Here is a 15,082-nt window from a genome sequence, read left to right on the forward strand (position 1 = left end):
TGAATACAAAGATCTTTTATTACATGTCCGACTGAACACAACAGCAGGTTTTCTTCAGGTGTCACTTAATTTACAAACCACATAGTTTCATGTTCTTGAACCACATTTGAGGAGTCCCACATACGCAATCTGACACAAATTATAGTTTGTTCTGAATACATTCCCCTTTGCAACATTCATAAGAGTTTGGAGCTGTAAAATAAACTGTCAGTAGGTGGCGCTCTTTGTTTTTAGAAAAACACAGCAAGCCAAAGGCTGGAATTATCATCAGACACTGGAGAGACTGCTGCATGAAGACGTCTTCTATAAATACACACTGAAATACATAAAGGTATACTGGTGTCATGTTATACACACGTTAAGGAATATATTAATATCAAAGACATGCTTACATACTAATCAAAAATAACTTAGATTATGAAAAGTAGGTCATACAAAACAGTACTTCTTGATGTAAAATCTATAAAACAAATTTCCCTAAGGTCTAGTGTTGAGGTCTTGTTGTTTTGCAAAAGTCTCATGGTTGAGGGAGGGGAAATCCAGAGATGTGGGGGAAAGTGAACAAGAGCAGGGCTACTGTACACAGAAGAACATCTCAGTTTCTCTGTGCCCCCATTTTATCCTCTCCCCCGGGTCAAAACCTCCTTCTTTGTTCTGGACAGCAGCACGCAGACGCAGGACGAGTCGATTCGGATCCACTGCCATCCGATTTGGTTCCTTTCGTTTCTAATTAGTGCTCGAACAAACGACTGCTTGACCTTGCACTCGCTCCTCCACTGTTTTTTATCCACACCCAAACATCCAGCTCCGGATACGCCCGTCCCCACCGACCTCCCTGTCCCCTTAGTCCTGTCGTAGACGCTCGGCTGCTCGGCCTGACGGCAGCGGGTCTCGTAGAAGAACTGTCTGACCGGTCCAGCCTGGGTCTGGATTTCTTCCATGACTGTTACATTAATTCTATTAACGTTGATGGCGGTCTTTTTGTAGACCCAACCGCTTTCCGACTCACAGACCGCCTTTTCGCCTCTCCTGTTGTCAACCAAGTGTGAGCGTTTACTCCTTTTAACAGGTCGATCAGCCTCCCTGAAGCCCACCTTGGAGTAGTCCACCCAACTGGGAGTTGTGATTCTGTCGATGGCACGATCGCCATGACCCTCTATGTGTTCATCCAAATCTTCTTGACCCCCTCCGTCCCCATCTTCCTCCCCGCCACTCTCCAGCATGAGCAGGAGAGGTGGATGTTCCGGAGGTAATGGGGAAGGGGAAAAAAGTACTCGTGGATGCGAGTCCAGAAAGATCTCGTCTCCTTTGAGAAAGCCGTCCAGCTCAGCACCCAGATCCATTCCAGCCTCCACGGTCAGAATGTCCTCAGCTGCACTGGTTCTGGCCTCTGTCCTGGTTGACGGTGCTAGTTGAGCTCGTCTCGACGAAACTGTTGGCTCTGGTTGTCTCTGACCTTTTAGCATTGTTGCAGGACTAACAACATCGTAATATTTTGCAGTGGAAGCTTGCACAGGTGTATCTATAACGTCCTGTTGGGTGTCATCTTTGGAAAAGTCTGAAAATCTGGAGAAATCTTTCCTGCTGATCGAGCCATCGGCTTTGTAGTCCTTTTGTAGAGAATTGTCCTTGGAAATGCCCCCGGTCCTGAGAGCTCCTGCTTCTGATGCAACATCCAAACGGACTCTGCCTCGGTCATCGGTGCCTGAGTTGCCAAATGCTTGGTAGGTTATTTGACTCTCCATTTTTAATGTGGAAGTCTCTTCACGAGTGGAGAACTTTGCATAGTCCTTACGGTCGTTGAGATTCTGCGTGCGGTCTGGGTTGAGAGGAGCAGCCTCGTCCTCCATTTGAGAGACATTTCCTCTGAGGTTGTAGCGGACAGAAAGAGCAGCGAGGTGAGCGGTTGGGTCACGACGATGCTCTCTGCTGCTGCCGGAGTCAGGCGGAGTAGTTGCGGGGTTATGAGGGAAGGGCAGGGCCGAGGCTATCACCATGGCAACCAGGGGAAGCCAGTGCATCACTCCCAAGACGTATCAGCTGATGATTCAGAGAGCAGACACAGAAGAGAGACAATGTTATTTTATACAATTCAAATGGAAGCTTTTATAGTCAAACAAAGTGCTCCAGTTAGACTGTGAAATGAACAGTTTTACTGGTGGCCCACAGCTTTACAACTGTGGAGCTTTAGCTGCTGAGGCATGGCCTAAAATCTTGGCAGAACTTGTGGAAAATCAGGAGAGTACAGTGAAATTGCCCGGTTTCTTGAAGTGGACCTTACAGAATTTAGGTGATTTTGCTTTCTGGGGTAACTAATCTTCAAAGACACCGATGACAAGATATGTTTGCAAGTCAAAAATGTATCAGACAAAGGAAATTTGTCTTTGAAAAGACAGCAGTAATAAAATAAGCAACTCCCCGACGCCCTTAAGGGCTTGACTTTTTGTGTTTTGTTTAAAAGGTCAGTGCCATCATTTTGCAAGTGTGTGTATAAAACATCATCTGTCCTTACCAGGCCTTATAACCAAGTTAAATAGGTCCACAGCCAAACAGCACAAGACGTATTACAGAATATTTTAACACACACACACACACACACACACACACACACACACACACACACACACACACACACACACACACACACACACACACACACACACACACACACACACACACACACACACACACACACACACACACACAGTGAAAGAAGAAAAAAGTAATTTGAGAGCAGGTACTTGCAGCTGATCAGATGCATAAATGAAACATTTGAGCCTCTGGAGCATGTGTGAGTGTGTTATCTCAATTCCCAGGTGGAAATAGATGAATAAAGAAACGTTTGCTGCTCATCAACTTGAAAAAAGTTATACTGGAATTTCCAAACAACATAATAGTCCATTGTCCAACAATGAGAACGGTTATTTTCAAATGGAAAACATCCAAGATATCTGCCAAACGTCTCAGGAGGGGACGTCCCAGTAAGCTCACTTCAAAGTCTAAATTACAAATCACCTGAGAGCTACAGCTGAAATAATGCAGGCCTAGTTAGCAGGTTACAGGTTTACACACACACACACACACACACACACACACACACACACACACACACACACACACACACACACACACACACACACACACACACACACACACACACACACACACACACACACACACACACACACACACACACACACACACACACACACACACACACACACACACACACACACACACACACACACACACACACACACACACACACACACACACACACACACACACACACACACACACACACACACACACACACACACACACACACACACACACGCCAAATTTCCCCTATCCGATTCAAACCTGTTTACATGGACACCGACTGAAACGATCCGATCATGCCGTGAGTGTACTCCAAGCGTTCAATCAGATTAAAAAGGTTGAGCATGTGCAGTCGTCTTTCCCGGAAAAATTATTTGTAAACGCCATCTAGTCCGCATGTTTTTTCCTCGCATTTTACTGTCTTATTTATCTAGTTTTGACCCCCCCCCCCCCCCACCCCCAGACCACTTCTAATACCCGCCATGTTATCGACTTGTCCTGAGCTTGGTCTGAGCGTCTGAAGTTGCACACATGCGCAGTGGGTATCATTTTACCCCAATCTGGATGGGTGTGTACATGGACGTCAACCGGAATGATGATCGACATAACCACCTCTCTTAATCGGAATAAATTTTATTCCGATCGCCCCATATGGGATCAGAATATTCCGATTGACATGTTTACATAAAGAATTTTTGATACTTGTGCTGATGTAAAGGTAATGTTTACTTTGAAGACCAGATAACCCACATGAGTATATTTACAGTAAACCTAACTCAGCATACAAGCACAAGTATCTCCTACTGACAGCAGGGTGGTGGAGGGCTGGTCATTTGGACTTGTGCTGAACAACACCTGGGATCTTATTCGAACACGAACCCTTCTGTATGCCAATAGCTGCCTGAAAAGAAGAAATGCTGCAAAGGACAGGGAGTCAAACTCTCTCTGAAACTATTTAAAGAACTTGTGACGTCTAGCAAAAGAAGATTGCTTCAAGTTACAACTGACAAAGTAGGAATTTAGACTTTTGAACACGTTAACACTCGTGTTCTGCAGCAAACAAATTACCCACATTAAAATTTAAAGATGGCGTTCGATTTTTCCAACAACGGTAGCTCCTACATTTATTACATTTTACGTGGTATCTACCAGTAAAAGCACCCTCGTTAGATAGAGCCTTGCCATTACAGGAGATAAATGTGATGTTATTCTCTAAATGTCACCTGAGGGTGAATTTGTTGTTCTTTGGAACGGCAGTGACGGATGAATTAGACCGAATGAGTTTCAGTTATTGAGAGATCACGACTGTAAATATTCTACATGCCATAACCTGCTTTGAAGCTTTTTCTAATGGAAAAACAGGCTTTTAAGAGCTGAAAGTTCACTAAGCTAAATTATTTTGCACCGTTTCTTTAAGTCTTGAGAAGACAAGAGTTGTACAAAATGTCCAGGCGATGTTAAAAGTGCATCTCTCACGACAACCTGGAGCGTAATGATAAAATTACACTGCAATAAAAAATGTAAACATTTCCAGGCATGAAAGGGGCTTCAGGTAGGTCCTTAATCTCTGACTTTGTGTGGATAAAATTCTAAGTAGCGTGGCTGCCAGAGATGATTCATCCACATTTCAGTGAGAGGTTGCCCTCTGACTAACCAGAAAAATATTCCAGTCACCCGTCCTTGTGGCGGTTACAGTGGGCTGGCATTCAGCAAACGCACAGCGGCCTACGCAGCCGACGTAAGCACAGATTTAGTTATTTGTTTGCAAGAAGGGAAGAGGTCACTCGGACCGAGTTGAGATCCGTGGAATGATTAGAATGTCAGTGATGCAGAACTAGTGAGGAGTAAGAGAAAGAAACAAGCTGGGCGATGCTAAATAAGTGTGAAACAGCAGTCGTCATGACTTTTTGGGTTTGTTTGTTTGCCGCTGTCACGTTTGTGTTTGCCTCCACGGGTGTGTGAGGGTGAGTGAGCAGATGTCTCATCAGTGGCTATCAGCGAGTGTGTGAATGAAAATCCCCTCGGTGACAGGGCCTGTACTCAGCAGAGCCGCACCCTGGACACAATGCAGCTGGAGAGAGGGCCAACGAGGTTCGGTCGACACATAACTCACGTGGTCGCCTCAGGAGCTCGAAGCACCTTTTCACGCTGACGGGAAATCACATCAAAGTGTTCAGCATCCTGTTTGTTCAGGGTATCCATCTAAGAACTGAGCCTGCCCAAAAAAAGTCTCGTCTGACGGAGGGAAATTTGCATATAAAGGCAAACTGCTGGCAAATTCTTCGTGACTGAGAATGCTGAGAGTTAAAGCTGAGCCGAAGCGGGAAAGGACGGAAAACGCAAAACGACGTAAGAGGAGTTGCAGGATGACGCCCAGGCCGACGACAGAAAGACGGGCAGAATACAAGAAGTTGGTGTTTTTGGAAACGTGCAGCAGGAGCAGATCTTCACAGCCATGTTTCCTTTGTTACAATGACATGCATCATTTGACTGCACGGCTAAATGAGGACCAAAGCGTTCCCCCAACCTCTGATTGAGATCAAGTCAAATCAAGTCCTCTCACTTATCTAGGCCCTCATTTCCATCCAATGATATTTTTCTAAACGAGGGAAGAATGCCCTGGAATCACAGCCTAAACAAACAGAAATCATCCACGTCATCGGGCAAAAATCCACGCATAAACAGTCTAAACTACGACATTAACCAGTGATCTTATCGTTCTATTCAACACGACTAATGACTGCAGAATGATTAAATAGCTTAGATTTTTTTGTGCCTTTTATGTTCAGCAGCAGAAGTTACAACTCGCTCCTAAAGGGTCCAACTGAGCATTCCTGTTTTCAGCCTCTCGCTGTTCCACTATTAAAATCATCCGTTGTTTCATTATTCCCCTTTTTCAAAAATACTCTCTCCTTTTCATCCTAGACGGTAATTTCTTATCTTTAAAATAAACGGCATCCAGAAAATGACGTAACAGCGTGAGATGGTTGGTTGGTAAACTCAAAACATCAGAAATCTGCTCAAATACAAATAAGTCCACAGAAATATGTTTACATTCTTGGCTTGTTAGACAGCCTGGCTAACATTTATTCTGATAATCTGGGGCCAACATATTACATTTATGTATCAAAGACAACATAAAAAGTTAAACGAGTAAGTAAGTAAGTAATGAAATAAGATGTCATCTGCAACCTGGTAGATCATTAACTCATTTAGGATTACAGCCAGGATAAGGAGTCAGGAGGGGGGGGGGCTGAATTTGGTGCAGGCTTCCTGGCTAGTCCCCCACCAGGGAACAGATGTCATAACGCAGCTCCACACCTGGCAGCAGCTACTGTGCTAATAGCCTGTTTACAAAGCAATCCCACTCCGTATGCGTGGCTAATGTCAGGCATGTCAATACGACTGAGGGATAATGCCCTGTGTTAGTGTTAGGGCTGCGCCCCGTCCCGTCTGGATCCTGAGTCTTTGAAGTAGTTCAACCCAAACACCTCCAGGAGTGGAAGATGTCTGGAGGCGAGCTGACAGGAAGAAGTTTCCCTAAAAAGTTGTTTGCTCCCTTAAGTTACACGTTGGAGCGGTCTGTTTGGCCGTGAAACCGTGTGAGATGGAAACACATCCAGGTAAATGTTTATCCTCCACTCTGCTCCCCCTGTGTGCGAGGACAGAAAGTAAAAAGCTGAGCTCACTCACTGCGGCCTCGCTCTCCCACTGTGCAAACAGTCCATTAGTTCCAGCTCTGTGATTGTCTCACATGCAAAGCTTGAAGAAATGGTCCTAACAAACATTGATCACACACGTCTAACAGAAATATCTCCGCAAAGTGAGAAGATTTGTCTTCTTGTGATATTTTCACAGAGATAAAACCACCCACAGCGCCTCTTCTGCCCCTCATCTGTTCAAAAGATCTCATTTAGAGATCAGCTGTGTGTGTGTTTTACATGGCAGCTTGTGTGATCTACCTGCGGGTTTAGATTGTGAGCTGGTAGCTCTCACCTCACTTGAGTGACTGCCAAAGATAACAAAATGTCCAATAGCCTACTAGTGTGAGACTGCCAAGGTAAATGCAGGATGAAGAGGGAACGTAAGTGAGACAAGTGCCTGCTGGAGCACGCACGCACGCACATACACGCGCGCGCGCACACACACACACACACACACACACACACACACACACACACACACACACGATGCATAAATGTTAGTGTTTGATTGTTTGAATTTAACTAAATAATGGAATTGAAACTACAAAATAAAAGTTTTTCCACCAGTTAAAACACTCTGAGGCCATTTTCTTATTTGTCGAATGAATAAGTTTAAGTGTTTTATGCATTTCATTAGTAAAACAGTCAGGTGTGTGTGTGTGTGTGTGTGTGTGTGTGTGTAAGGCCTACCAGCATGGGTTAAAGCCATACCGTTTAGGTGAGATCCGGACCCCGCGTCCTTCCAGCTGACACCACATTGATTATAGCGTCCTGTCGCCAGTTGCTCAACTGGTTTAAATAATAAACTCAAAATCACTTTCACGCGGCTTCAAGTAACCTCAGCGCAAGCATTTCCTCTCCCTTTTAGACGACCGTGGCATTGCATATGTCAATAGAACCTGACAAGGAAAGAAAATATAAAAAATAAAGAAGTAACACACTAGAAAACTCTCTCCTGTCCAGTCCAGTGAGCGATTTCTCTGAAGAACAAAAAAAAATGTTTGATTAGAAAATAAATTGTTTTTAAATGGGGCTGAACCCAGAAATATTCCACGAGTTGGTACTGTTCCAAAGTGGGTCGAGAAAAGTGTGTTTGAGTTCAAAAATGTGAGCGACTGAAGCGGCGAAGGAGTTCGCTAAGTTTTATGACCTGAACTCCGCCTGAAATGCGTAAAGTAAGCTAGAATGTGTCAGCGTGACAACTTCCTGTTAGGGAGTTTCACAATAAAACTACTCTTGAAATTTCACGCTGAATGAGCTGCAATGCTTTTGTTTTAAAGTCAAGAAACTTCTTTCCGGTGTTTTTTGTGCTACTTTGACGCAGCCAGCTATCCGCTTTGGAAGCGCAGAAACGAGGCGAGGTTAGTAAATAAACGAAAATGCTTACATTCTATACTATACAACATCAAACGTTAAAATTTTATGAGACCATTTGTTAAACATTGTATTAAACAGGCATTCAAGTAGTTGTTAGTAGTAGAAATGACCAAAAAGTCATATTTCTTTGCTACACGTGCCTCTCTATTTTTATGTCTCCACCTTTGAATTCACAGAAAAACTCACAGCAATGATTGGTAAGTATCTGATATGTGTCCAAGTTACTTATGCTTGTAAACGTGTAAGTTATTACAAACAAGTTGTTAAGGAGCTGTTTGGTCTAATTCATTAAGGTTCTCATCTGCAAGTGCAAAGAGGTGCAATATGATTCCGTTTGGCACAAGCAAACCTGAGGATGTAATCTGCGGTTTGAAGCCAAGTCTGCCTCCGGATTGCTTTTTGGTTTCTTAAGTCAGACTTGCATTAGGTATGTTGATTGTAGAACGTTAAACATGTGCCTTTTTGTCATTTGCAGGCATTAGCAAACTACATAGTTTGAGATGTTCTTGAAAATTTGGAGTCCCTGAGAGGTATTTAGGCCCCCTGACCTCCAGCCCTGACACTTGTCAGCGCTGTGTCCTGGAATAATCACATGTTCAGACTACAAGACTCCAGTCATGAATGAATTATGGTCATAGATAGATAATCAAATTAGTTTAACTTCCAAATTACTGGCTGGACAAAAATAAAATCAGTTGTAGATCAAACTGTCTCATTAAAGTTGACAAGAAACATGTTGCAGCAATTAGGGTAGTAAATATGGCAGAAGTATTATATCATATGATAATCTCTAGTGAAGTTGTGATGAGACTTTTATTATGATTTGCAAAAGCTAACCCTCTGGAGGCAGGTGTTGTAGATTTGCAACGTTAAAACCGACCTACCTGGTTACACCACAAACGTATTTCATGAGCATTTTATAACTCAGAAGTACCCCTGAAGGACTTAGTTGTTCGTCCTTTTATCAAAACTTGTTTTGAGCCTGAGAGGGTTAATGAAGAATTTTACTTTTTAATTTTTATTTATTTATTTATTATGGGAATTTTTTTTGGTTTGTTGCTTTTTTAATGATCTTGCAAGTCACTGAAGAAAACAATAACCATAAAATGAAAACTAAAACCAATCTAACATTCTGGAAAAGATTTTGATTAGGTTTTGCTATTTGCAATAGTGGAATGAAAAGTGAAGCAGCACAGAGGAATGGATCACCACAGCTGGCAGTCAACATGGAGTAGGTGAAGGTGAAACTTTAGAAAAAATTAGAACAAAGTTATTTTATTTCAGTAATTCAACTTAAAGAAACAGAGACTTTCCTGCTCCTCCATCCTGCTGGTTGAAAGAGAAATTTCAGCTGTCGTAAACAACCCTACAGGAATCCGATTTTAGCTAGTGCTACCAACGAGCTAAAGCTAACATCAGCTAACTAATACTAATGCACCGATATGAAAATTTTGGGCCGATACCAATATCCAACATTAATATCAATGTTACGGCCGATAACCAATATTTGCCGATATACTGACATTAATGCTTCTGCAATCAGCAGAATTTGTAAAGAATGAAAATTATTAAAGCAGAATTTACATTATTATGTACACACATCACACACATTTACACTTGAGATGATTACAATCACTGTCACATGACTAAAAAAACACACACTGATGCCAATATATTGTGCATTTCTAACTAAATTTCACCACAAAGTTAAAAGGTCCACACTGTTGAACAAAAATGTTATTACTTAAAAGTGGGGCTGCCACAAATGACTACTGTAGTACTCGACTAATCACCAGTTGTATTGAGGATCAGTCAACTAATTGTGTATTTCATAAAAGTTTAGCTTAGGTTGCTCTAATACACCCATCATTAGCTTCTAGTCTGAAGTGTGATCAGCTATGTGCCATCTAATAATAAAGACAAGATGATAGTTTATCAAACAACTTTATTTAACTTTGTAACCTGTTAATACAAATGCTACAGTCAGATGGAGGTGGGCACCTAAAACCAAAAATCAATTGTACACAGAAATCACTTCATCTTCCAGTCTTAACTCAGGAAATGGCTGAACACACCAGGATATGCCTCTGTAACACGGCTGGTCCACATGTCAGCAGTCAGGGGACCATCGACAGCTCTGAGGGTGTGCTTTACTGTAAAGAGAAAATATATTAAATTTAATTTATTTATCAATTTAATAATTCTGTTATATCAAATAAAGTAGGCCAATATTTAACACAAAGAAAATGCAATATTCTTAGGGATGTACATAGTTAATGAGTTAATTTCCGTTAATGTTGTGACTGGGTAAAATAGTTTTGACTTCTTCAAGTCTTTCTGCTGCACTGGGGCGTAATATTCAGTACAGGCCAAACATTTCTTCTACCTCATAGGCGTGGCGCTGGAATTTAAGCTATGGCACAGTGCCACGCCTGAGCCTATGTAGAGGAAACACTACAGAGCAAAGGGTGGCAATTTTGAAGAAGATAGAATATAAAACATGTTTTCAGTTATTTCACCTTGTTTAAGTACATAACTCCACGTGTGTTTATTCATAGTTTTGATGCCTTCAGAGTATCTACAAAAGTAAATGGTCATGAAAATAAAGAAAACACATTTCTTTGTAGGCCAGACGATGCCCGCACTGCCCGCTCACCACAGCCATGAATACACCTCATCAACACGCACCAACACTGTATTGGAGCAGACGGAGGGAGACTAGGGGTCTTAGCACACCTCTGTAGTCGCTTGGCTTCCCGGGGCTGGAGGCTAGGAGGGGGATCTGGCCGTCTGGCTGGGGTCTGGGTGGTGGGTCGCTTTGCTCGGCGTTGGGTGGGGGAGCCTGCTCATCAGCACCCCAGCAGAAAGGGTCGAACTCTGGGAACCGGTGATGGTTGTACCCAGTGTGCAGCAGTACCGGGACCAGAGTGAATAGGGTGTGTATGGGGAGCATGAGTGGGTGTCTGGCGTGCATTTTTGTGAGTCTTAAGCCTGATTCATGCTTCTCCATCAGCTCCGCAAGGGACAGACACGCACGGATTGATGGAAGCGCTTTGCTCTCATACTTCTCCGTCTCCTGGAGTGTTGCAAAACAATTCCCCGGCAGGACAACAGAGGGCGTAGCGCTGTTCTGTGGTATCCTGTCATGTATCCGGTCCAAGATAGTGTGTTTATATTGTGTTTTTTGTATATAAGAAACTTTTTAACACAGGCAAATGTGTCTCTCATCCTCCTCCACCTCTTCATGCGCTCGCCACCTCTAAACCCACGTTTCCTGTCATTTCCGTCCACAAATAAAATGCTTGCTGCACATCTTTTCACTCCTCCAGTCACGGGGAATTAAACGTTCATGTTTTTAGAGTTTTTTCGCGAGGTATTCTTCAAGCTGGTCCATGTCTGCCGCTAGTTATCCTCGGCTGTCTTTATGTTTTTGAGGGCGCAATGGCGGCGGTGTAGACGACAGCAGCGTCCTGACCAATCACAAGCTTGCGTTGTCTGTCTTGACTGACGGATGTTTAGAAAAGAGAGCTCGACTCCGTCCGTCCTTGCGGAGCTCTCCAGCAGGCACGCAAGGACGTTGCGTGTCTCAGCACTGACGCAGACGGAGAAGCAGGAATCAGACTTTAGGTTGTATGTGCATGTGTGAGCATGAGGGCGGGAGTGTGTGACTGTGTTTGTGGATGACTGTATATGTCAGGTGGGGCCTATGACTCCTCCTCTCACCTGGGACTTCTTTTGCTGCTACACATCTTCGCCTCCCCTCCCCCTGTCACACTTGGTGTGGAGTGGCGTGCCTTGGTCTGCCTGAGTGTTCGCAGATCTTGGGTCAGGGGGTTTAAGATTTGTAGCATCTGCCTGGTTAATCCCGGTGGCTACCTGGTGGGATCTGGGTCCCTGGGCTCTGTTGGGTCCCTGGTGGGGCTGGTTGCCCCTGGGTCCTGGGTCGCTGGGTTCCGGGCTCAGCCGGCTTGGGGGTGGGAGGCTGTGGGCTTGCTGCTGATATCCTCCGGGACTCTGTAGGCTGCTGGTTGTGGCCCCCCGGTGCAATCCTCTGCGCCTCTCGAGGGGGGCTGGGGCTTTTCTGGTCGCAGTCTCCCTGGGGTCCCTGTGGGCAGCTCCTGAATCTCTGGGACTTGGAGCTCCTTCCATCTCCTACGCATCTTTGGGGGGCAGATCTGTGGCCCCTCACACTCTCTATTGGATGCTCCTATAGAGAAACCTTACATATACAAGTGCGGGTACGCACACAGGTGCTCTCATAAGTATGGACTTGGGCACGTTCATCACATGTCGGCTGTGGTTGGCACTTAATGCACTGTGATTTATTATCGTGATTGTTCAGTAAAACAATGTTGATTTTATATTTCCTCATCAGGTTGACGCAGTGATAGCTTGCTCCTGTTGTATTGCTGTGTGTCCCTTTTCTTTTTTTTCTCTCCTTCTGCAGGTCTAGAAGCAGACTCTTGTTCATTATTGATTGTTTGTGTTTATGGAGTGATTTAATGTGATGTGTGAAATGTATATCAGGCATGACATTAAAAGCAGAAGCTTTGATGCTCCACTTGAAAGTAAATCTGTAAAGTTTGTAACCAGCATTCGGACATTAATTCTGTTTGCTTCACAGCCAGACAGGACACGGTAAAATAAATAAATAAATAAATAAAAACACAGTGAATGAGACAGGTGTGTCCAAGCCCCCACAATGCAGGACAGAAATTGAGGCCAATGCGGAAGTAAAATAAATTGCAGTTCCACCCTCATCCACTAGGGGCTGGTGTCAGAAGCGACCAAATCCTCATTGACTCCCATGTTAAAAATACCAATTTCACAGCAGAAATAAACATGTTTACAGCCTGGTACCAAAACATGTTTTTTTGTTTAAATGATCTACTTTACACTCATGACAACTCTGAGGGGGGTGAATTTTTTCTCACTCTTCTGTTTAAGTGTATTAAATGCCTAAAATTCTGTATAATTAATGAGCATCAGACCCACGTGACCGCAGAGCTAGCTCTGTGGAAAGGCCTCAGTAGAGCCTCGGTCTGGCCTGGAAACTGTTCCGTGATTTTTAGTCTCTCAACTTAGACCAGGGGTGTCAAATATGCGGCCCGCGGGCCGGATCCGGCCCGCAAGCGGGTTAAGTCCGGCCCGCGAGATGGTTGTGTAAACTTTATTTTCATACTTTACAATGTAGAGTGAAAATAAACTTATCTTTGTGAGCAAGTTTTCTCTGTAACGAGTATAAATAAAACAAAGCTGCGCTCAAGGCTCACACAAGAACTTGAATCACATCCTGAAGTTGGCCGCCACTCAGGATGTGACTTCTGATATTGATGTTCTGGTGAAAGCTAAAAGATGTTAAGTAAAATGAGTCAAATATACTTTAAGTGCTGCATGAAACTAATCTAGCCATGTGATCTGTAAGCTCTTTGAATCACTAAGGAATGTTTATTTTATTTATTGATTTTAATTTTTTTTTTTTTTTTTTCAAATTTTCAAGTACACTTCAGGTGTTGTACTTGTACTATTTTGGATACACTGTCCTCAGGCTCCAGCCTTGTTTCATATTGATTGTATTAAAACAAAGAAAACAATCTGAAGTTGTTTTTAATTTACCATTCCGGCCCACTTGGGACTAGATTTCCCTCAATGTGGCCGCTGAGCTAAAATGAGTTTGACACCCCTGACTTAGACCATTAGTTGTAGTATTTGTGCATTCTTTTCTGGATATTATTTGTGCAATTGTTGGACAAAATGACTTGCTGTGGCATTAATTGCACTAATAGAACGTCCAAGGAGTCTCCACTTCATTTTTTCGGTAAGTAAATTTATATTTATGTATTTTAGGTCACTGCCGCTTTTGCACTAGCTGAGCTTATCAAAGTAGCTAGCTAACTACCATTTTAACATGTACTGTACCATGAAATTTAGATGTAATGTACGGTAAAATAATTAATAGGGTATATGTCGATGGGTAAAACCATGGTAAAACCCAGTGTATCTAACATAAAAATGGGTTGAAATATGACGGAGCTCTCGGAGGGACACATCTGTGTTCCATTCTTCCACCCGGTTCTCCCCAGCGGTCAGCCCGGTGCATCTCTGACCGCTTCGCTGCCTGTCTGCCACGCGGGCTGACCGCTTGTGGAGTGGACTCTGAGAGAGACCTGACCACAGAAATACTGCAGCTCGTTGAGTTGGTTGATAGTGCTTGATGTTTGTCTCCAGAAGTCTGTATGCCATCAGATAAACTTGCTTGTTTTTTATATTTTTTGCATATTTGTAAAATATTGGTGGTGGGGAGCGACTAAATAACTAATTTGTCCACAAAGAGCTGCGACCAGGTTCCCTGTTCTCATCTCATCTTAAAACTAAAGTCATTTTGATATGTTATTGCACAGATAAGCTGTATTGTTGAATCCCAGCAGTATGGGGGTTTTGGTTTGTTTATTCTATTTTGTTCCTAGCAGGTATTCAGGGTACGCCCTGGACAGAGAGCCAGTCCATCACAGTCTTTGGTGATCTCACGCCAAAAACAAAAACATCTTTTGTTCTAATGGTGAAATTAATTTAAGCTGATCTTTCACCTGCTGACCTCTATAACTTTATTCCTATTCCTACTTCCGAAGAAACCCCTGTGCAGAGTCCTTCAGACACACGTAAGTGAAGTTGCCCCCCCCCCCCCCCCCCACCTTCTTCAAATCTAACAAAATTGGTGTCTGGCTCAGGCGGCTGGGGAGAGGGAAGTCTGGGCCTCTTGACGCTACATGCCCCCGCAACCCGACTCCGGATACGCGGATGAAAATGGATGGACAAATAACAGATTTACACGTAAGTAGTTTAACTAGAGTGCTGTACTGTTTGAATGTATAAACTGAACGCCAAGAGAAATCACTAGT

General features: G+C 43.4%; 2 protein-coding genes across 3 annotated transcripts in view; one reads left to right on the forward strand and one right to left on the reverse strand.

The window, feature by feature from the left end:
* On the reverse strand, positions 1 to 7,744 carry LOC107378435 (uncharacterized). Of its 2 annotated transcripts, none has more exons than XM_015948639.3 (2): positions 7,518 to 7,744; positions 1 to 2,040 (listed from the first exon to the last, which is right to left on the reverse strand). In XM_015948639.3, exon 2 carries the CDS (start codon positions 2,019 to 2,021, stop codon positions 618 to 620), a length of 1,404 nt encoding a protein of 467 aa, XP_015804125.1. In that variant the 5' UTR covers positions 2,022 to 2,040; positions 7,518 to 7,744; the 3' UTR covers positions 1 to 617. The 2 variants fall into 2 exon arrangements, with proteins under 2 accessions (XP_015804125.1, XP_015804126.1); XM_015948640.3 differs by having other exon boundaries at positions 7,497 to 7,727.
* Positions 7,745 to 8,589: 845 nt separating this feature from the next.
* slc1a9 (solute carrier family 1 member 9) overlaps positions 8,590 to 15,082 on the forward strand; it is an 81,777-nt gene continuing 75,284 nt past the window's right edge. The window contains exon 1 of the mRNA XM_070551363.1: positions 8,590 to 8,610. The gene's annotated coding sequence lies outside the window, so the exon portion shown is untranslated. The remainder of the gene's footprint in view (positions 8,611 to 15,082) is intronic.

This window comes from Nothobranchius furzeri, chromosome 5 (genome assembly GCF_043380555.1).
Source record: "Nothobranchius furzeri strain GRZ-AD chromosome 5, NfurGRZ-RIMD1, whole genome shotgun sequence".
Lineage (NCBI taxonomy): Eukaryota > Metazoa > Chordata > Actinopteri > Cyprinodontiformes > Nothobranchiidae > Nothobranchius > Nothobranchius furzeri.